General features: G+C 39.3%; 1 protein-coding gene across 1 annotated transcript; it reads left to right on the top strand.

Moving 5' to 3' along the window:
• Positions 1-588: 588 nt before the first annotated feature.
• On the top strand, positions 589-24,236 carry LOC127944703 (beta-1,4-galactosyltransferase 5). Its single transcript, XM_052540895.1, has 9 exons — positions 589-943; positions 15,632-15,751; positions 16,151-16,264; positions 16,582-16,709; positions 17,188-17,304; positions 17,937-18,124; positions 18,207-18,329; positions 19,919-20,020; positions 20,741-24,236. The coding sequence occupies exons 1-9, from the start codon at positions 838-840 to the stop codon at positions 20,886-20,888; spliced, it is 1,146 nt and encodes a 381-aa protein (XP_052396855.1). The 5' UTR covers positions 589-837; the 3' UTR covers positions 20,889-24,236.

Genomic DNA, 24,236 nt, shown 5'->3' with positions numbered 1-24,236 from the left:
TGTCTGTTCGTTCATATGCATCTATCAGCTATTTCTGCCCCTCCAAAAGTGTTTTTAAAAAAAGTATTATATTTGATTAATAATAAAAAAAAAAAAACCTTCTGATAGTCTACCCTGTGCTGCCTGAGCCGCCCCACTCCTCTGAGGTCTCCCCAAATCTTGACAGGTGTAGGCTATGCATAATGCATTTGAGTTTGGCAGGTTATGCGCGACGCATGTGGAAAAGCAGTAATTTATTAAAATGTGACAGGCTCATAACTGCTAAGACATGGGAAAACTGGACAGTTGCAAATGGACTTTGGTTTTCCATTTGAAATGTGGCTGTCACAAAAGGTAGCCTCATGCAAGGTTTGCAATTGCGTTTGGATTATGTCACTATTTCTGCCTCCACATAAGGAAAACGCAACTTAAATTACAGTTTTTTTCAATTCATTTTGAAAATCGTCAGAAATGTCCTTCCATACAGGACCATGAATGCAGCGTTACGTAATCAAGTAGTACAGTAAGTCATGTACAGTAATTTTCACACACTCCCTCCCCTAAATACTGGCCTGACACAAGTATATGTGCGTAACGCACAGTGCCATGCGCTTCCATTCATTACCAGCGCGCAGGAGGGTGTGTGTGTGTGTGTGTGTGCGTGTGCGCGCGCTGTCTCTGGCCAATACATACACGGGATGAAGATGATGAGACTCTACTAGGACGAGTGGACCTTCTAGATTGGATACATTTCGGGATTGGACCTGAATCAACGCGTTTGCGTCCCGAGTCTCATCCGCGTTATTAACCGGACTAATATCTGCCGACTACTGAAGGATATCTGCGTCTCTCTGTATAATGCCGACACATATGAGATTGCGGAGAAGGTCATTTCTCGGGCTTTTATTTCTCTTCTCGCTCTCCACGTCTGCACTGTACTTCATCTATTCAGCTCCTGGCATAGGTAAGCCACTGAGACATCGCTTCTGAATGCGAATGTGGGTGACATCTGTAGTCTGGTTATTCAGGCGGGTCTTCGCTTTTAATTGTTATATAATACACGAGCGGTCGGTTGTTTGTGTTTGGAGACACATTCTGTTAAAGTTGCCATCAAATCCATGTCGTTTACTGTGCTCAGCATGTTTGAAGAAAACCTGCTTTTCTAGCGAACACTTCACATTTCCGGGCAAACAGCCTAACAAACCTCTCTGACTGAACTGCGCTTTGATTTTTTATTTTATTATTATTATTATTATTATTATTTAAGTTCTAACCTAGTTTACAGAGCGTGTTCCAGTCGCATTATGAACTGAGCTCATATATCCTCGTCCTTTCCGGGACACACCGCGCAGTCCCGCCCCGAGGACGCGCCTTCCCGACAGCGGAGGAACCGGCCTCGGTAATCAATATTTTATCAGGATATGCTGACGTTAAGAACTATTAAATAGTGAATTTGAATACAGTTTATGATAGGATTTGTAGACTAAATGTTGATTCGCGAAGAACTCTCCATTAGCTTTATTTCATTCCTAAATAATGCAACAACAAACATCTAGTGATAATTTATTAGCCCTAAATTAGACATGAAACATAAACTGCATTTTTTTAAGACATATGACTTAGGCTAATCTACCCTGTACAAATATGGAGGTGTAAAGTATATTATAAGGTCCAAAAAAAAATAAAAATAAAAATGGTGAGCGAGAAGATGCAACAATAAATAGGCTACTCGGATACATTAAGATGCTTTGCAAAGGTGTGGTTATGTCACAACAGATCAAGATCAAGTGCATCTTTACAGAGGAACCATGTGTATGTGGTCAAGGTTATTTTGTTTCTGTGTGCCAGCTTGCTAATATGATGCCTTCTATTTAGAGGCGACCTATTTCTCCTCTGTAGCCTTTGTCTGCATTTTTTCAGCTTATTGCTATGTACATTTGCTTAATTATTAATGAAGATGCTTTAAAAACCATTTTAGCTTCCTTCTACCATGGGGGCTTCCTTTCATAGTAGCTGTGTTTAAAAGACGAACAAGCACCAGTAATTCTAGTGTGTTAATAATGAATGAAAAGTTATGCAGAAGTTGTGTTTTTCCCAGATGGAGGTGATTGACATGAGAAGGGAGTGAAACGGGAATGCTCTCTTCTGGAAGACATCTTTGATCAAACACAGGGAAACAGGAAATGTCAAGTCCCCTAAAAAAAAAAAAAAAAGTATTTTAAGATTTGCTGAGAAATGTCCCCAAATGACGACAGTTCAAATGATATTATTGGCAGACAGAGGCTGTGAATAGACATTCAGTATTGTGACAGACATAAAAAAACACTCAGGATTTGGTTTTATGTCCTTGCAGACTGATTGTTGAGATAGGCCTATATGGGCATGCAATCAAATGTGGAGGCAGATGAATGTGAGCTGGAAAAGACTGAATGATTAGAGAAGTCCTGCATATGGCACTAGAGAAAAAGTCTGTTATTTCACAGGAGGATCCAGTTATGACCTTTAGATGGTAACACTTCATTTTAGGCTCTCTTAATAGTTGCTTATAAGCATGCGTATTACTAGAGTATTAGTCATTTATTAGTACTTATTAATGGGCCCTGCATCAAGTGGGGGTTTGGGGGTGGGGCTTAGCCTCTCCTATGATGACCCAATCACCCCCCCCCCCCGAGACATCCAAAGACTGGCAGAAGAGACCTTAAAAACGTAATTAAATTAGAAACGTACATAGGCGCAACACTGAGTGTCTAGTTTACACCAAGTGCAGGCTATGTACACCAGCTCCACCCACCAATGTGTGATTGCACTGGTCAAGATTACAAAAGACTGTTATCAGTTGTCACATTCAGTGGTGTAAGTGGTCAATATTGTATCATAATCATTTTGACGCGATTGACCGGGGTTCGAATCTGCCTTTTGACAAACTTCTACCTTTTCAAATTTCAAATCACATCAGAAAAGCATTTATTTTTGATAAAAAAAATGAAGGAAATAATCAAAAAGTTGAAAATATCCATCGGGTAGGGTTAGGGTAGGTGTAGGGAGGGCTTTTGTCCCAATAAGCTGGCATTCATTTAATAATTTTAATTAAAATAAAAATGTACACTCAATAAGTTATTATTGCATACTGTTATTGTATATAACATATTGCATTATGTATTACAATTCTGAGGTGCAGATGACTGCCACTATTTGCAATAAGTAATTAGAAGAATATTCTGCTATTTTAGTATAATTACAATTTAGCTATGCGCAGTGTAAATACTAAATAGGCTCTATCGTGCGAACACCAACCCCCCACCACCTAAAACATCTTCCCGCGCCCCTGGATGAATGCAAAGATACGCTACTAGGAAGGTTCAACGAGAAGTTGGTGTTATGTTATTTATAATGCGTTTATATTTGTTTATTTAAAAAAAAGGTTTGCGTAAAGTTTGAACCAGTTCTGATGTGCATCAAGTCAAGTCAAGTCACCTTTATTTATATAGCACTTTAAACAAAAAGTATTGCGTCAAAGCAACTGAACAACATTCATTAGGAAAACAGTGTGTCAATAATGCAAAATGATAGTTAAAGGCAGTTCATCATTGAATTCAGTGATGTCATCTCTGTTCAGTTTAAATAGTGTCTGTGCATTTATTTGCAATCAAGTCAATGATATCGCTGTAGATGAAGTGACCCCAACTAAGCAAGCCAGAGGCGACAGCGGCAAGGAACCGAAACTCCATCGGTGACAGAATGGAGAAAAAAACCTTGGGAGAAACCAGGCTCAGTTGGGGGTCAGTTCTCCTCTGACCAGACGAAACCAGTAGTTCAATTCCAGGCTACAGCAAAGTCAGATTGTGCAGAAGAATCATCTGTTTCCTGTGGTCTTGTCCTGGTGCTCCTCTGAGACAAGGTCTTTACAGGGGATCTGTATCTGGGGCTCTAGTTGTCCTGGTCTCCGCTGTCTTTCAGGGATGTAGAGGTCCTTTCTAGGTGCTGATCCACCATCTGGTCTGGATACGTACTGGATCCGGGTGACTGCAGTGACCCTCTGATCTGGATACAGACTGGATCTGGTGGCTACAGTGACCTCGGAATAAGAGAGAAACAGACAAATATTAACGTAGATGCCATTCTTCTAATGATGTAGCAAGTACATCATGTTCTGGCACCAGGACTTCTTATTAAGCACATATTAATGCCTTATTCTACATGACCTAATTCTACATCTCAAATCCTACCCAATACCTAAACCTAACAACTACCTTACTAACTATTAATAAGCCACAAATTAGGAATTTAATGAGGGAAAAGCCATAGTTAATAGTGAGTAAGTGTTCCCCTATTCTAAGTTGTTACCGATTAAAGATTACATTGTTCACATACATCACTCACAATAAGATCTATAACATACATTTAGAAAAATATAGGGTGAATTTTATTGCATTTTATTGCATGCAAATATATCAGTGTGATATCGACTAGGTTTAGGGTTTTACCTTAGGGTTTGAAAAGGACAATGTCCAGAATTCAGTGTACCAGGAATTACAGTAGATGATCTTGAGAAATGGAGTGGAACCATGGAGACAGCAGCAGCTCTATTACCCCTGAGGGGTATTTAATGTTTGTCAAGGGAATTAGGTTCGTAGGTCACAGAAACCTACAGTGAACCACTTACTGCTCATTTCTCACACGGGGGGAAGGATTGTGGGCCACAGATGTGTCTGATTGCTGCAGTTTATTGAATTAAACCTAGAGAAATCCTGCTGGAGCTCATTAGAACACAGATCCTATTTATAGATGCAGACCCCAAGGAAACCCAGGTGCCTCCGTTAGTCCTCTTAGAAAGCCACCGAACCCCAGAAAAAAGACAATAGAGGAAGAGGAACTGTCTTTCTGCAGGACTGCCTTCATTCAAATCCTGAATGTGCAGTCAAGGTTCAAAAAAGGTCAGATCTGGGGACTGAAGAAACCAAGGAATACATCTGACACAATCCTGATGTTAAAGAAATCATTGTTGAAATTGCAGTGTCTATGATCCATGGATATGGGATTAGATCCAATGACTCCTATATGAGATTATGCCAAGCATCTTTGTTGGTCCTGGGAAGACATTCAAACCACAGATTGTTGGGTTAGAATTACGGTAAGGCTTTGGACAGGGGTTGGGGCTTATTTGTCTGTTTTTCCCTTTGATTTTAGGGATGGTTAAAGGTTGGGGTTATTTGACAGAAATGTTCTTGATCTAGGAACACATTCCTGGAAAAATTAATCATCTGGTCCACACCATAACAGATTCTTCTTTAAGTTTAGCAGCTGACAGAATATACGGTGACCTTAAAAACTAGAATGGCACTTGCCAATGCAAAACTCACCACCGCTGATTTTGAGTTGGCTTGAGAAGTTTCCCAGGGTTTGTCAGTGTTTTCTGAGTGGTTTCAGAGATGGTTAATGGTCTTCAACCCTGCCCCTGAAGACCCACTGCAGAGTTCAGCTCCAACCTTAAGTCATACCTTATGTGCTGAAATTGTTCCCCTTAAAAGTGCAGTTTTAACCTGATTTAGTCCATACCTGTTTGTTTTGTTGGTATAAATTAATGTACTTAGGTTAGGTTGGTTAATTTTTAATTGAATAATTTGTTACTATACTTTAGTGCATATTCTGTGTGGGAGAGTTGTGTATGCCTGAAAGAATGGTTAACACCTTTGCAGTAATGTATGTATGACTTCTGCTATTTTTCTCTTTAAACTTTGTAACCACATTGGTCACCACATGCATTGCGCATTTATGTGCAGGTTTAGCACAACAATTCCTAAACACCTACTCAAGTGAACCCTTATGGAGACACATGTACCTGATGCAAAGCTACAAAACACCCTTTAACCTAGAGTCATGCAGAAATAGCATATGCTGAAGTATTGGTTCACACCTTGGCATGAGAGAATGTTTATAAAAGAGGACACAATGCAGGATCATATCAACCTCGCGTCTGCATAGTTTTGTCATTGTATGAGTCAATGAAGTCTACGACCAGCTCGACACAATGGAAAGTAGTTGCTTAGAGGCAGAGCATTCCAGCTGATCTCTGGCTGGTGTCATATTTGCATGGCCATTTGTTTACGAAAGATCAGGGCACATAGAAACCCAACAAGGAGGATCATGGAATAAAGAAGGGAAAATGCATCTACCATCTAATCTAGTGACAGGTAATAGTTTGGTACACATGTTAGAAAGAGGAAAAAGAAACTGTCCATGGATATAAAATAATTCAACAACTAGTTATTTGGGGGGAACTCTAATTATCCTGAGAAATTTTAACTGTATTAAACATTACACACTCCCTAGTAGATGGAAATTCATAATGTTATTATGAATAATACTTTTTATTTTATTTTATTTTTTTACAAATCTTGCAGTGTCATTTGTTCTGCAGAAATACAACAGATGCATCTGGAAAGACTAAACCTTTGTATTATCAATTAGACTGTGACATTCTGTGGCACTTTTGTGAAATACTCACAGTTGTCAGACTTAGGGTGCTATTAACCACACATTGCATATACACTGAAAGCATTCGCTAGAGCTAGAGCTACCGTCCAAGGACAGCCATGTGACTCCAGATTCCACAATAACAATGATCTTTGTTCAAACATCAGCAGCCACCTCCCCAGTCACTACTACATCTAATCCTCTTAGCCTTTTTCTTTACTAGCCATGTGCCTTCATCATCCAGAAAATGCCTACACACGCTGGCCACGTGAGACCAGGCATTGCCCTGGGTCTACTGCACTGGCATACGATCTCACAATGGCTCTGAGGATTTCCTCCCTGTACCTAACAGCCGTAAGGGTACTGTTGGCTAAAATGTGGACCCTTCAAGGATATTCCTCCCCAGACCATCACTGACCCAATGATAAAATGGTCATTCTGGGTGATGTTGAAGGCAGCTCAATGTTGCCCATGGCGTCTCCAGACTCTTTCACATCTGTCACATGTGCCCAGTGTGACCCTGCTCATGGAGAACGGGGCGTCAGTGGCAGACTTGCCAATTCTGGTGTTCTCTGGCAAATGCATATTGAGCTGCACAGTGCTTGGCAGTGGACACATGTCCCACTACAGGACATCGGGCCCTGATGGAGTCTGACAGTTTGGTCAGAAACATGCATACCAGTAGCCTGCTGGAGCTCATTTGTAGGGCAAAGGAGCCGATACTTGTCCGGCTGCTGGGTTTTTGCCTCTCTCCTGTCTCTCGGTATCTCCTCCATGCTCTTGAGACTCTGTTGGGAGACAAAACAAACCTCCTTGTGGCAGCACATATGGATGTACCATCCTGGAGGAGCTGATTGGGTTGCATTGTATAATTAGTGAGAAGGACCCTAGTGAGAAGGACCCTAGCAAAACAAAAACTAGAGAGAAATCAGTCAGGAAGGAAAATGAGAGAGCAATTGTCTGTGGCCAGACAGACCTGAAATTTGGTCCAACTCAAAAATTGTTGTACAACAAAATCTGATTTAAAATGCACAGTGTATGCCTGGCTTTAAACAGAAATGCCAACCATATCATACGGAAATGTACAAATGAGATTGTACAAACTCATATGAATATTTCATTGTATGTTGAAATCAAGAGGTTTTCCTGTTAAATTACATAACAAACCTACAGTGTAGGAAACGACACAACAGACAAGGTGTAGTTTATGACTCTCAGTGCAGATGTGTGGATGTTACCCGCAGCGTCATGCAACATTACTCTTATTTGACTGCCACTGTTGCAACATGTTTCAGAAAGGCTTGATTAAAGGTCTGCACAGGCTTTAAACTGAAGCCCGAACCCAGCCTGTACCTGAGATCCTCTGACCTGACCCGACCCGAGTGGCACAGTTACATTTAGAGCCCGTACCCAAAATCTTTTTTTTTTTTTTTTTTTCACAACGATTAGACAATTAAAAAAAAAAAAATGCTGTATTTCACGATTGGATGCAACGGTCAGCAAACAAATACATGTAAAGAAAGGCTCGGCCAGTTCACAAGGCAAAAGAAAAAACATTCACCAGTTATGAAGGTTTATGAACATCAGGTGAGGTCGTCACATCAATTCTGAGTTTTTGAATGGTTGTATACGACAAGATGATAATTCTTCCATTGTGCAAATTATGGTCATTTTCGATTCAGTAATCCGGCTCTCAAATGAAACTAACTGAATAGCCCAGGCATAAACACATTGCATTACACCAAATAATGTTCTTTTTAGCAATGTCATATGATCCTTTTAGTAACATTTTCAAATAAACATTTCTTAAAATAAAGAGAGGGCTGGGCGACGCTGCTTTGACCAGCTACTGCAATGGCTTACTCAGCTTAAATAAACAGAGAAGATTACATCCTGCAGTATAGCTATAAACTCGGTGAAGTCTACGCTGCCAGGACAGGAAAATTACAAGGAAAAGTAATAACCTGTTTTATCGTGTAACATTCAACCAGTAAGATTTGATTCACATGAACTAAAACTAAAAATGAATGTGCACCTTTAAACTTAAAGGCAGGGTAGGTAAAAAATATATAAAAAACTTTTTTTCCAAATTTGTTTAAACTTTATTTATATATCAATACATAATTAAAATGTAAGTACTCTGAAAAAGAAAGTATAAAAATCGAGTGTCTGTAGACCTGTCACGACTGTTTTAAAGACAGCTCATTATTTCCATTCACTCCACCCCCTCCCTTCTGGGCTCCTTCCAAAGCCACGCTATACCTATCATCTTGAGCTAGGCCTATAGATTATTTATCGTCCCTACTACGGCTCGCTAAGTAATGTTATGTTAGCTATATTATGCAGCTACGTGTGCTAATGACACATGCTTCATGAAAAAATAAACAAAAAATATGTATGATCAAAATACAAAAATAAAGATTTACCTGTCCAGCAGAAATAAAGCCATCAAGGAGTCACTTTTCAGCCCCTTGAGTTCCCTCAGTTCTCGCATCGCTGGAAAGCCACGCCGATATTAACTCACGTTTTATTTCTTTGTTTATCCAAAGACTTTTTGTTCATTGCCTTTTCTTGTACTGTTACTGTCTTCCTTTTTTTGCCTGGTTTGCCTTCACTAACTGCATAGGCCGGTACTGTAAATTTTGCTTGCTGTTTCTCTACAATTGTTTTGGTATTCCTAGGATCCGTGCCTCTTGAATTCCTCAAATCAAATGTACGCGCGCAAGTGGGCAGGTCATGTGTGGCAAAAGTGTGGTTGCCATGGTTGCGAGAGAGTGACAGTTGCCTAAGCCAATCCTATGTTTCGTCCCGAATGGAAATAATGAGCTGTGTTTAATACAGATTAAACGGCCTAGAGTCACTCCATTTTTATACTCTTTTTATCAGAGTACTTACATTTTAATTATGCATTGATATATATAGAAAGTTTAAACGAATTTGGAAGAAAGTTGTGTATACATTTTTTACCTACCCTGCCTTTAACCCACAGGGGTGGAGTATGTACCAATGAAATCAGACACTAATTCATAGAAATGTTAAATAGGTTTTGAAAGTGTGTTTGTATAATCTTGTTTTTTAACTCTTGATCAAATATCTTGGGATTTAGGATAAAAATGTAGTTTTTTTTGCTCACTGATGTTTGGTTTTGAACACAATGCAGTAATAGCGTCTGCTTTGCTTTTTCTTGCTTTGACATGTTGATGTTTCCCTCTTGTAGTGTCTGCTCAACACTAGGTGAGTTATTTGCATCACAGATGGTAACGTGGAGGGGCGCAAGTCTAATTAAACAGTATCTTGCCAAGCAGTTGAGACCTTTGTGACGTTGTTACAGCAGTGGGGATATTGATATCGTTGGTATTGTTAATATTGTCATCGTGGCAGCCAGTGTCACATGCAGCAGAAATCTGGTTTTACTCACCAATTGATTGTATGATGTCCTCAATAGTTTAGACTGGGTGACATTTTGAATTGTGAATGTGAAAAAAAAGGAAGAGAAGAGAAGAGAAGAGGAAGAGATACAGATAAGGAACTTCAGTGTTAGCATGTTGCTAAGCTAACTACAAAAATTAATTAAAAAAAAAATTAACAAAGAAATAAGCAGTGTGCATGTAAAAGATCCAGGTTTCATTCAATGTAATGAATGAATTAAAGTGCTCCTATTAAGCTTTTCAAAAGGTTAATCATTTGGTTTTGTGAGTCCCCAGCAACAGGTTTACATGCATGCAAGGTCAAAAAGCACTTTTCATTTTCTTATAATATGCATTTCATTTTAGCTTATTTCTCAACGACTCTCAAACTATGTGTTAGGTGATTCATCTTTCCAAACCTCTCTGTTACACGAGGCTACTCTGCTCTGATTGGTCCGATGAGCCAGTCTGTTGTGATTGATCTACTGCGCGCAAACACCCATCACCAGTACTGTTTATTAAAAACCTGAAAAGAGAATAACTCAAGCACACACACACACACGCACACACACACACACACATGCACACACAGCTCTACCCTAAAAGCAAACACACAGGAATAATTGGAATGTATAAAACCACCTTAAACAAGCATGCAGTGTGTGTGAGAGAGAGTTAGGATTGATTTATAGAATTGAAATGAGCCAAATAGAAACTACTAACATGGATATGAACACACGCTTGTTGGTTATTGTGATATGATAAACCACAGTACCTTGAAGACACAGCAGCAAACACTGCGCAGTGTAAGTATGTGAGCCAGAATGCCTCGAGCTCACACTGCATCTCTATGTGTGAAGAGCTGATATGTTAATATAATGTTGTTTGATGGCTGCCTGTGAATATTTGACTGAAGTTCGGACCTTCCACCACTGCCTTCTGTCATTATACAACACTAAAACAATCACTTCCCCCAAATATGAACAATAGTAATGCTGATACTTGCCTCAGCACCACTAATCAATCTCACTGGTCATGTGAGTGTTGTTATTGAGTAACTGGAGTGTGTGTGTGTGTGTGTCTCTCTCTCTCTCTGTGTGTGTGTGTGTGTGTGTGTGTGTAGTGCACGGGTGGGCTACACTAATGTCTTATAAGTAAGCCAAGACTACATGTGATCTGGTGCACACTTCAGATCAAGTCATTGCTAGCATATGTCTCTGTTTTACATTTTTCTTACACGACTGCTTAAAAGTGTTGGGTCAGATTCAGATGCATCAGTTATTTTTAAATGAGGAATCAGTTCACTAAAGACTGGAGTAATAATGGAGAAAATTCAGCTTTGCCATCACAGTATCAAATTTAGCAATTAATTAAAATAGAAACCAGTTATTTTAAATTGTGCTAGCATACTGCTGCTGACAGCACATCAGATTGTTGGTTAAATCAATCAGATGAGGTTAAATCAACGGGAGCGATCAAATCTACCATCGTAAAGTAGTGCAATTTGTGCTGATATAAGTCAAACATCTGTAATTATATTGCATTACACAAATGTTAGGACAAGAATCGGAGTTATGAGATGTGAGATGAGGCAATCAGAATCATAAAGATTTATGGAGATGCTTGTTGCTTTAGTGCTATAAACTGGTCTTAATGAAAAGCTTACTGAAGCTCACTACTGTAGGTTATGATATATTAAGCTAAAAGCTTAGCTGTTGTGCTTTGAGAAGAAGGCACTAAGAAACACAGTTACCTTCTAGAAAGAAAGTCACAAATTTGATTTATTTTTTAAATGACTCCAGCTTCTTTTATTACATTGTTCAATATATGTGTGTGTGTGTGTGTGTGTGTGTGTGTATTGATCAATAACATATCATTATGACATATAATATATCTTATGATATTTCTTATGATATATATATATATATATATATATATATATATATATATATATATATATATATTTACATTTTACATGAGTATAATAAGTTAATACATATACTGTAAATCTACACTCACCTAAAGGATTATTAGGAACACCTGTTCAATTTCTCTTTAATGCATTCATCTAATCAACCAATCACAAGGCAGTTGCTTCAATGTATTTATGGGTGTGGTCCTGGTCAAGACAATCTCCTGACTCCAAACTGATTGTCAGAATGGAGAAGAAAGGTGATTTAAGCTATTTTGAGCGTGACATGGTTGTTGGTGCCAGACAGGCTGGTCTGAGTATACAAAGAATGGGTTTACAAAGAATGGTGTGAAAAGGGAAAAACATGATCTTTGATCAACCTGATCAACAAAGATGCTATCCTATCTATATGGGCCAACATTTCTAAAGAATGCTTTCAGCACCTTGTTGAATCAATGCCACGCAGAATTAAGGCAGTTCTGAAGACGAAAGGGGGTCAAGCACAGTATTAGTATGGTGTTCCTAATAATCCTTTAGGTGAGTGTATAAATCAATGTATAAACTGAAAAAAACGTGAGTGCTTATAATATTTTCTGAAACACCCAATATATGTCATTATATACAATACTTATTTGATTCATCATTAACGTTTGAAGCGAAAGCATTGTCCGCTGGGGTCCTGCGGTGTGCTGCACAGTTCCTGTTCCAGACAGTGATGCAGCTGGTCAGCACGCTCTCTATGGTTCCTCTGTAGGATGAGGAGCGAGGGAGAGATGCTCTTCTCAGCAGGGGGACAAAGTGTTGGCGCTGTCGTGCCTTCTTGGAGAGTGAAATGGTGTTGGTGGTCCAGGTGAGATCCTCTGTGATGTACACCCCCAGTAGTTTAGTGCTGCTGACTCTTTCCACAGTCGAGCTGTCGATGGTCAGTGGGGGGTGGTCAGCGGAGTTTCTCCTGAAGTCCATCACAACCTCCTTTGTCTTCTCCACATTAGCCGCTTTTCCACTGTCGGGCCAGTGCGAGCCAGGGCTTAAAACGGGCCGAGTGTGGCTAATAACCTCGGGCCAATAGCACCGAGGCCAGAATAGTGCAGGGTTTCCACAGTCGGTCCTGAAGCTCCGCTGTGCGTCACTAAAACACACCCTTTACACGCCTCTCAGGAACAGTTTTACCAACCTCATCATTTCACCAACAAAGAGAAGTTATCAGAAAACTAAGAAATAAGTCACTGGAAATGATCCGCAGTGCGGACGCTCTCCAGACACGGAGAAACTCTTCCTTTGTTCATAACCCCTCCTCAACCTTGGCCGTTGGCCCCGAGGATGCCCCGATGAGGCACGATCAAGCCCCGGAAGTGACAGTGGAAACGCGACTGGACCTGGCACGCACTAGCACAAACTCGTTTAGCCCGACAGTGGAAACGTGGCTATTGAGGGACAGGTTGTTGGTGCGACACCATTCAGCCAGCTGTGCCACTTCCTCTCTGTAAAGCGTTTCATCGCTGTTGCTGATGAGACCTATGACCGTTGTGTCATCCGCAAACTTGATGATGTGGTTGGAGCTGAACTTGGCAGTGCAGTTGTGTACTGAGAGATTGTGCTGTCTTCAACACCTCGCTGATCCAGGCAGTCATCTCAAAAACATTCTTTAGTCAAACCGTGAATATAAGTGGTTGAGTGCATCCGGGGGGATGTGTCGTCATCACAGGCTGTGGTGGGGGCTTGTAGTCAGTGATGGTCTGAATGGCTTGCCACAGGATGCATGTGTCTCTGCTGTCCGTCAAGTGATTGTTGATTTTTTTGAGCATATGACCGTTTTGCATTTTTGATGCCACAGGAAAGCCATTTTAAACATGTTCCAGTCTGTTCACTGAAAGAAGTCCTGTAGTGTTGAGGTAGCATCATCTGGCCAAATCGTGATAAGGTTTTGAACTGGTTTGGTGAGTTTCAAAAGTGGTCTGTATACTGGAATTAACATAGCAGAGATGTGAAAGTGAGGTGAGATACAGCCAAGTATGGTGACCTATACTCGGAATTTGTAATCTGCATTTAACACACACAGTATTTAACACACACCCGGTGCAGTGAGCATCATTTATGCTGTGGCACCCGGGGTTCAGTGTCTTGCTCAAGGGCACCTCAGTCGTGGTATTGAAGGAGGAGATATCGCTGTACATTCACTCACCCAACTACAACTCCTGCCAGCCCGAGACTCGAACTTACAATTTAATTATAAATCCAACTTTCTAACCATTACCTTCCCCAAAAAGTCATGAGATGTGATCTGAGTACCCTAGCCTTGTAGGGTACAGGAGGGCACAGCCTTGTACGCGTTCTTTTCTTTTGAGTAAACAAAGTCCAGTGTGTTTTTTCCCCTTGTTGCAAGGTTCACATGTTGGTAGAACTTTGGCAAAACTGTCTTTAAGTTTGCATGGTTGAAGTCACCAGCTATTATGAAAAAGGCATCTGGGTTATTTGTTTGATGTACCACTGATTATCCCAGTGTTTCTCTATGAAATAAGGTTTGTGGTCATGTACAGTAAATGGATGTAACTTTTAAATGAGGAATTGCATAATTCTAAATCAGTTCTAAGGATGCACACAACACACAAACACACACACACACACACACACACATAACGATCTGTGGGTTATCTGAGGGACAGTCCTATCAGCACATAAAGAGCCATTGTTTTCTGCTTTATCAGCACGGCCTTGTGACTGTGCAGGACACACACACACACACACACTCATGAAGGACACAGTCCTGATCTGTTTGCTGGCACCCATTTTATCTTGTTGATGTAAAAATTAAACATTAATGCCTGAAAATGAGGTTGTTTTACAGCATGTTAAAGAGTGTGAAATCTACTGAACACAGTGTGTGTGGGATTCTCACCCAACCAACATCACTATGCTAACAGATTTGTTCAGCTCTGCAGTTGTTGCATTTTGCAGCACGTGTAAAAATATGGCAATGTGTGTCCATCATGATTATATATTGTACAGTATTGTGACTGCTGTTGGCTCAATACTATAATACTCAATACTATTATAACCTAATAAATTTAAGAAAGTTAAGCCAGGGCTTATGAATTGACAGTGTCAAACTCAGATTTTTTTTTAACAGTATCTAGTCACCATTCACTTTCATTATATACAAAGGTTCAGCATGGATATCCTTCTTAAAGCTGCAGTCGGTAACTTTTGATGCTCTAGCGGTTAATAAACAGAACTGCTTGCGTCTTGCGGAAGAACATCGTAGCCGGAACTACTTCTCTCTGTTTATGTCTATGAAGAATTACAAAGGTACTGGGTTACTCCGCCGCGGTACCCCCGAAGCAATCTAAAATAGTCCGAATATAAACACTTATTATAGGTGCACCCTAGTGATTCAGGACAAGCCAAAAACACGGTTTGGAAAATGGATTCATGGTGTACTCGCTTATTATATACATTTTTCTACATTTTGAACACAAACAAAGTTACGGACCGTAGCTCTGATTGGTTGATTCTTACCAGGAGCGATGTATTTCTGCAAATGGCAACAGGAGGAGCCAGAGGAGCTTGATTTTTACACAGATTATCTCTCTCATATTGTAAAGTATACATTTTAACAAAAGTTACCTACTGCAGCTTTAACATCTCGTTTTGTGGTCTACATTAGAAAGAACTGGAAAGATGCTTCATTTTGTTGTGAAATATGCTTCTCATTTTTTCTTCTTCTGAGAAACCATGCTAATGGTCGTTTAGCGAACTGCACAATTGTTACAGTCTCACACCAGCTGCAGACTGATGGTCATAATGCATATACGTTGTGTCAGTTATTCTGAGGATAATAGCTTTCTCTTTTCTCTCTCAGTTAATGAGTACCTGTTCATGGCTCAGGCCCGTGGAATCCAGATCCGGGAGAATGTGAGGAACATGGGAGCTCAGGTCCTTGAGCAGATGGTGCGCAGTGCTTACAACATCAACGGCACAGGTACCAAACACTCCTCATACATCCTCATCATTGTTATGAAGAGCAGAGTCCACTTATCTCGCTTCCTATAGAACATCCCGTCAGCAGCAGTGACATATCCTCAGGAAACGAAGGCATCATATCCTTCTGAGACCCACCAAAATAACACAGTTTTGTAGGAAGACACTTAAAAACAAATAACTTTTCATTCATAAAACAAGGTTAGAATTTAAGCCAGTGTTCAGCTTTTAATAACTTTGACAAATCCCCAAACATTTGTACCTCTTCAAAGTCTAGGGTGGGATTAAGGATACATATAGAGTATATATATATATATATACAATAAAAAAAATGGACAGACTGCTGAGTGTCTGTCATATATTACTGTATGAATGTTTGATTACTTCTCTTATTTTCTAGACTACACATATGAGTTTAACTTGAGTGAGACAGGTGTCCCCAGCACTCCTTACCTCCCGGAGGGCTTCACATATATGCCTGATCAGGTCTGCCCGGAGAAACTGCCCTCCATGAGTAAGTGCAGGACCCTACTGTTTCTTTCAGCACAGAAGCACTATATGATCAATTCTGTCAGTAAGTGAGTTGTTAAAGCTCATAAGGGTCAGTCCTCTGGTTGCACTTTTCATTTGTTGAAGAACCATTAACAGAACCAGAAAAACCTCCATCCCATGTCACCCTGAAGGGGGTTATTAACATTAAATATTACATGGCTACCAAATAAAACAGAAATGCACTTGAAGTGTTTGCAAGTGGTTTTGAATAGAGCTTGTAGAGCTTTGTTTCTGGTGTCGCTAGCTGTAATCACAATGAATGTGCTTGCTGTGTGTCAGAGGGCCAGCTGAAGGTGAACGTGAGTGAGATCACTCTAGACGAGGTTGAGAAACTTCTCAAGCAGGAAGATCCAAGTCTGTCACGTGGAGGCCACTGGAAACCGCACGACTGTCTCCCACGATGGAAGGTGCCTCACTAACTTACCGCTGCTGTCACACTGAAAACAAAAAACCCTGTTTCTGTGTGTGTGTGTGTGTGTGTGTGTGTGGTTGTGGTCTGAGGGGCAGAAAAGGCTCTGTTGCAACATGAGTTGATGCTTCCCGTACTGTATAGTCTGTTATTTTTCAAACGAATGTTATTTGCTTATCTTTGTGTAGCTGTATACACTGGGACCCAGTATTCATATTAAATAGTATATTCTTCGATATAGTAATACACATATTGCTACACATCACACAAAATCTCTTTTTGGCAATTTAAAGCACATATGGGACAGTGCAAAAGTGATGAAACCGTTAAGTCATTGAATCAGACTTAGAAAACAATTGAAAAAAAAAGATGAATGTCTGTAGCAGTAATAGAAATGTAGTAAAATGCTGAACTTTGGACATCTTTGAGACTTTGAGAACTGACATTTCCTCCTTTTGCTATTTCATGTGTTTCAGGTGGCCATCTTGGTTCCTTTCCGTAAGCGTCATGAGCACCTTCCCATACTTTTCCGGCATCTGATCCCAGCGCTTCAGAGGCAGAGACTGCAGTTCGCTTTCTACATCATTGAACAGGTGAGGAAAAGGAAAGTTGTCATACTGCATAACCTTATATTCTGACCCGTAATATTTGGACTGTCACACCATTTGTCAAACTACACAGCCAAACGATTGCACTACGCATTACAATTAATGAAGCTACACTTCTATGAATGTCTGCTGCAAGCTGCCATTATCATAAGAAACACTATAAGTCCTATTTTTGATAAAGGCACAATATGTCATTTTTCACTGCTAGAGGGCGCATATTCAAAACAAAACAAAGAAACAAAGGCCTTGTTTGATGACGCTGACTGAGTGTGGAATCATGGGAGTTGTGTGCGGTCATCATCGGTCTATTAAAACACACAGCATATTAAAGCGTCTTTGGTGTTTTTCCAGGAAATCGAGGGGTTATGATGTCATTAGCAGATGTTACACAATGAGACCGTGGACACTGGTCCATGTCACTAGATTAAAATGGCATATTTCTCTGTATTTAAACGTCCTTCTAAACATTTGGGATAATGTACGTACTCAAGTCAGCAAACTATATACCACTTTTCTAGTGGTTTTTGGATATTTTAATGAAAACATCTTACATATTGTGCCTTTAAGTAAGAGTACAGGTAAAGGAAGGCAAGTGAAATGTTTGTGTGTGTCCACAGGCAGGAAATGAACCGTTCAATCGTGCCATGCTGTTTAACGTCGGATTCAAAGAGGCCATGAAGGACTTGAACTGGGATTGTGTAATATTTCACGATGTTGACCACATTCTGGAAAATGACCGCAACTACTATGGTTGTGGTGAGATGCCGAGACACTTTGCGGTCAAACTCAACAAGTACTCTTACATGTAGGTTTTCAAAACACACTGTTTTCTATGTATGTATGATGTTTGGTGGAGAATAAAGACTGGTATCTCTCTGAACATGCAGGCTTCCCTATGAGGAGTTCTTTGGTGGTGTGAGTGGACTCACCGTGGAGCAGTTCAGGAAGATAAACGGCTTTCCCAATGCATTCTGGGGCTGGGGAGGGGAAGACGACGACCTTTGGAAGAGGTACTGTACAAAGATGAAATCCTTTAGCGCTGTTAACAGCAATGAACTCATGTCTTTTCAAAAGAGTCACTCCCACGAAAGCGTTCTAGCAGCCATTATACTGTAAAAGATGATAGTAACACTTCCTGGACAGGACGGGACTATCTGGATCCCACTAAGTGTATAATACGTACTATAAAAGAAATGACTGCCAACGGACGTTTAAGGTGCGCTCAGTAATTTCCCTTCAGTTAAGTTGGATTACACCCAAAATAATTAACAGTACTTTTGAAAGACAAAAGTAAAAGCCTAATTTGATTTTACATGGAGGGGGTCGCTTCATGAGTGCTACCATTACTCTTAAAATGAAGTCGATTTTAAGTTAATTTTATTAAATAAAGTTCTCAGTTTCATGTAGTAAGTATCCTAAAATAATTTATTCTTTATTCGATATTATTATATCAATCCTTAGTTTATTTGTATCATCCCAACATCATACTTATAGTTTATTCACACCATGGAAGATTTGTCAATTAAATCAGCTAAATGATTATCTGTCTGTACAAAAAAAGAAAAACGATTCAGTTTCACCAACATACTATTAAATTATTCCAGCCAAAAGCTGACATAATACTATAAGCTTGAACAGGTTTCTGAGACAGTATGTAAAACATATGCTGGAGTATGACAGTGTGTGTGACACATAGGTTACTCTGTCAAAAGAGGAAACAACTACAAGATTAGTAAGTTATGATAGTAAGAATATCAAATCATACTTTCATCAAAAGTATAGAAAAATATATATTTTTTCTGATTACTTGTAATTATGAGCCTCTCTTCCAACAAAAAACAACCATATAGGTCGTTTGTGCAAGCACCTTATCACAACCTATATTTAAGTTTTAAAGTTTTCGCCCTCTAGCGGACGCAAAAATAATGACAGTATTGTGTTGCGTCTGTCGTCATGAAATGACGTATAACATATAGCATCATTACCAATCAAAATGCGCATTTATTTAAAAGCAATGTGTGGACTTTTTACACCGATCACACAGTAATTCGTACATATTTTACTAGGTGGTTTATTCGTTCGAATGACCACACCAAACCCCACCCTTAAACCTACCCTTCACAGAAATCAGACAAAATTATGATTTATAGAGCATTTAGATTTTATGAGCACGTGTATTCTCTGGGACTGAACCCATGATCGCATGATTACATATCGTCATTTACAACAAAACTCCACAAACTGAGCTACACAAAACCCAAATTACAGCGCAAATAAAAGAGTACAAAACATTAATATGAAACCGTCCTGTTGCCGATAGGTGCGCAATTGTAGTATAAGCTCTGATGGGTCGTATTTCAGGGATTTGGACAAACGACCTATACGGGCGAATTGGTTGGAGGACAGGTTGGTCAGTATATAGGCCAAGAACACATAAGTATAATTTCACTAAGTATTTGTCATATAAAAATAAGATTTTTTTTAGTTTTAAGAAGTATACTGAAGCATACTAACATTAATTTTTACAATTATAAATAGTCCTTCACTTCTTGCAGTGACTTGGAACATAGTTGACAGACACTTGTATGTTGTTTTCCAGGGTTCAGTTTGCTGGCTACAACGTGAGTCGGCCTCATGGAGACATCGGTCGTTACATGTCTATTCCACACCACCACCGCGGGGAAGTCCAGTTTCTGGGCCGGTAAGATGAGAACAGCCATTAACAAATATTTATTTTGCCATATTTTAGACGACATCCAGAGCATTTAGTCATCCTCCAAGTGCACGCTTTACTGATGTCGTATGAATTGCTGGGTACTAGAATGCAACGCTTCCTACTGAAACCATTATTATGTAAATTGTTTTTTAATTTCATTTAATTTCATGGAAAGCCCAATCTTTCGTAAGATTACGCCTTCATGAAACACAAGCACAACAGATTTCTTTGTTTATCATCGCTAGATCCATTCTTTTCAAATTATTGAACTAAATGAACGTAAAATAAGAATTTCAGAGCAAGTTAAAACCATTCTTGCATTAATTAGTTTAATTGACTTGAAAGCAGCAGTTTACACAAGATCGGATCAGCAAACATACAAGCACAAAAAAAAAACTGTTTGTAAAATCATATTTAAATAAAAGTTTGTTAACACTTTATTTTAGGGGCCAATATTCACTGTTAACTAGTTGCTTATTAGCATGCATATTACTAGCATATTGTCTGTTTATGAGAACGCATAAAGCACATATTAATGTGTTATTCTGTATGAGCATATACTAGATCCCTTAATCCACCCCATAGCTAAACTTAACAACTACCTCAATAAAAATGATTTACATTTAAACTTTATTACAATTGCATTATAATTAGTTCTGTTTCATTAATGAGCTGAAAGACAGGTTTTCTCCTTTTGTTTTTCAGATACAAGTTGCTGCATAGATCCAAGGAGAGACAGAGCCTGGACGGCCTGAATAACTTGAATTACTCCCCTCTAGTGTCCCGGAGGAGTCTGTACACTAACGTGTCAGTGACGCTCAGTCGAGACCTGGCGCCTGTCGCCGATTACTGACACAAGACAGACCCTCGCCACATTATACAACACCATCTTTATTAGAAGGGGAGGGGGTTTCACAAGGCTTTAATGCTCAGTGCTCCTTTTTTTTTCATTTCTTTCATTTTTATATATCATTTTTTCTACTTCTTCTTTTTAAGCTAATTATACACTCCCCCTGCCCCCCTCTGTCTATCATGTGAATGGATTCATTCTGAGATCCAAAACCCCCAACTGCTGGTTTACTCTCGTTGGACGGGTCAGATCCAGCATGTGCTGTGTCATCTAATCAGACTTCACCTGGTGGGAGGAGTCACATGTTTACAGCATGAATGAGGAAAGCTCTTGAACAAGTTTTTTAAACTATGCTAAACGACTTCAGAATAGCCATTGTAAGAGTCGAGGGAAATGCCCTTTTCTCTGCCAGAAACAACCACAGCTGGTTCTGTGCATTAGATTATAAACTAATAAATGCAGATTCAAATCTTTATTTAATGTACAATAAATAAGCATGCACTGATACTTACAGTAGATGCTACTAACATCACGGCTATGAGTATTTGCTCATGACACATGGAAATCAATACCCTCAATCGTTTTAGCTGTACAATACAAACGTGCTCATCTACCGCAGCACAAACAGATTTCTCCACATTAGAAATTAAATGATTTGAAAAGCACAGCGTCCTTTCCTGTGTCTATGTATTTTCCCATGAAACAAGACATTAGGGCATATCAAAGGGCTTTTACCTTTTTTAAATGGCTAGTAACTTTTAGCTTGTCATTTCTAGTCAGAGGCAAGCAGTATTGAGTGGGGGACATTCAATTAAATAAAACATGTAAATGGCCCAGAAGTGCAAGATTAGTCATCTATATTTATGGGCCGTTTTCCTTGAAGAGATATTTTATTTTTTACTGTAATTATGGATTGGTTTATCTGCTAAAAGTGAATTTTCGCAACTCTTGGGAGTACACCAGCACATCAGACCTAATAGATGTGGATTAAAAGCCACCAAACAAGTTATTTAGGCCCGTATACAAACCACTGCAATGCCAGCAAAATGTGCCTCGGAGTGAAAGGTCATGCATTTTTACTCCAACACTGGAAAAGTGTCATTGGAACTAGATTAGGAACAGCTCACTTGTTAGTTTTATGATTTGTCATATTTATTTGGGTCTGCTGGTTGTTTAAAACACTGGATTGTCTGTCGAACAAACCCTCTGTTGTTTGTGCTAACAGAAGTGTTTTTTTCTTCATTAGTTCCTGCTTACGTTGTGTAGAGAAGTGTTTCCATGCATTGCCGTCACAGTCAAATCCACATGCTTTGCATCCTGAGCAGTGTGTAGTCAGCTCACCTTCACCGCCGTGTGAGGGGTTAGAAAACTCTGTTCAGATAGAAAGATTTACTAGAGCCAATATTTGACCTTTTTTAGAGTGTTGTTTTCTCTGGAACTGAATTTGGACAAACAGACTGTGCAACTCTATTAGACCAAACACGCTTTGGACCTCGTTCATAAAACTACATTTAACAATTTATATTCAAGAAATGTGTAGAAATGTAGAACACGTGAAAGTCGTTCAAGAAGTATGATGTGACATTCGTCAAAGCAGACTGAATTTTTGCATTATCATTCATAAACACAGTCTTGCACAATTCGTCGCATTGATATTTATGAAGAACTTGCACAGAAATTGGTTTGGTTTTATAATATCCTGACATACCATGTCAGTCATATATGTATCATAAGTGAGGCCCTTTGCTTTTTATTCTCATTACACACGTTTATGTCGTTTAGAGATCTTAGGGGCTTCGTAATGCGTATTCGTGAGCGTGTTCGTGTGCATTCTTCATATTGGAGAGGCTGGTCCTCGTATTTATTCATTCTTTTATGAACATTTTTTTAAATTAGTTTTAGTTCTTTTTTACATATTTCTATCTTGTTTTACTATGATTGTGATTATTTTGAGGGGACCAGATCAAGATAACTGTGACCAGCACTGAAATGTGTTATGGCATACAATGTGAGGCTGATCTTGGGAAGAGAGTCTGTTGCTGTTAAACTGAATGGATGGCTGTTTCGGATGATGACACGAGAGAACAGGAAAGTTAGGAAGACTTCTTGAGCGCCCGCCCACTGATGACCAATGGTGATGACCTCACAGACATGGTAACGGATAATTAAACTAATTACACTCTTGCCTCATTGACCTTCTTGCCAGTGTACTTTATCCGTGGAGCAGGTAAATTGTGTTTAGCTGGTCGTGCGCTCAAGCAGGTCTTTCTAATGTTTGATTCTCTCTGTGTTTGACGCTCATGCAGTTTTGCGCCAATGTTTGGGGTCTTTTTTTTTTTTTACTCATTTAATTAATGATTAGTACTCTCACACCAAACCTGGTACAATATGACTGGATTCCAGAACGATGCTGCAGAGTTAAAAACCTTGCTTGTCAAGTTTGGTTTGGAATAAGAACTTTGGGAAAATAAGGATTTCTGTTTTGTTTTGTTTGATCCCTTGCGTCCAAATTATGCTTACCATTCATATATATATATATATGGAAGTATAATACTGATCTGAAGTCAGAAACTCCTATTGCTCCCGCCCCATTTTCTTTATGGGCCCCTTCATTGGCAAACTCCAGTCCATTATATAATCCATTCTGCTCCAGTTGAAATGACAGGGAGAGCAGAAAACCATCCCTTGAACAACTGGCTGCCTTAAAACCTGTTAATTTATTCAATATAATCATGTTTTTATTTTTTTTATAAGCAAATATATTTAACTATGTTCATGTGTTTTTACCCTTGTGCACATTGCGTAGTGTGTTTTTGGAGTGAAAAATTAAAAAGGCATATAAGGAACTTCAAAGATGTGCTTACTATTAACAAAGAATTTGGAGCCCTTAAATCAGGCAATGATTTGGTGCCATTGACCTCTCTGTGAATGCCATAAGCTGTTTGTTTTTTTTTTTTAAATCATAGCAGGCCTTAAATACTGTTTTTAGGATCATTTGTGATGATGAGGATTTTCCTCTATGACATTATCATGTCTTATTAAGATTTTTTGTTGGCCAAACACACAAATTGTCCAAACCACTGCATCTCGAAATGAAGCATTCAGCATTATTTGTATAATATCGAGACAACTGAAATGTTCTGAGAAAATACGATGTTGTCGTCCATTATAAGGAGATCAGGTCTAATTGAAGTGAAGTCATCTGCCACTTGTACAACACATCTTGGCCTTAGTGTTTCTGTATCAGTGATCTTTCAATAGAGACACTTTCTATGATGTAAGATCTCTTTTTTTTCTATTATCATTGTTGAAATGGCTTTAATACACCAATAAAAGTACTTTTAGGCAATA

This window comes from Carassius gibelio, chromosome A23 (assembly GCF_023724105.1).
Source record: "Carassius gibelio isolate Cgi1373 ecotype wild population from Czech Republic chromosome A23, carGib1.2-hapl.c, whole genome shotgun sequence".
Taxonomy (NCBI): domain Eukaryota; kingdom Metazoa; phylum Chordata; class Actinopteri; order Cypriniformes; family Cyprinidae; genus Carassius; species Carassius gibelio.
Note: the sequence above shows the minus strand (reverse complement) of the source record. Positions and strands in the feature narration are given on the sequence as shown.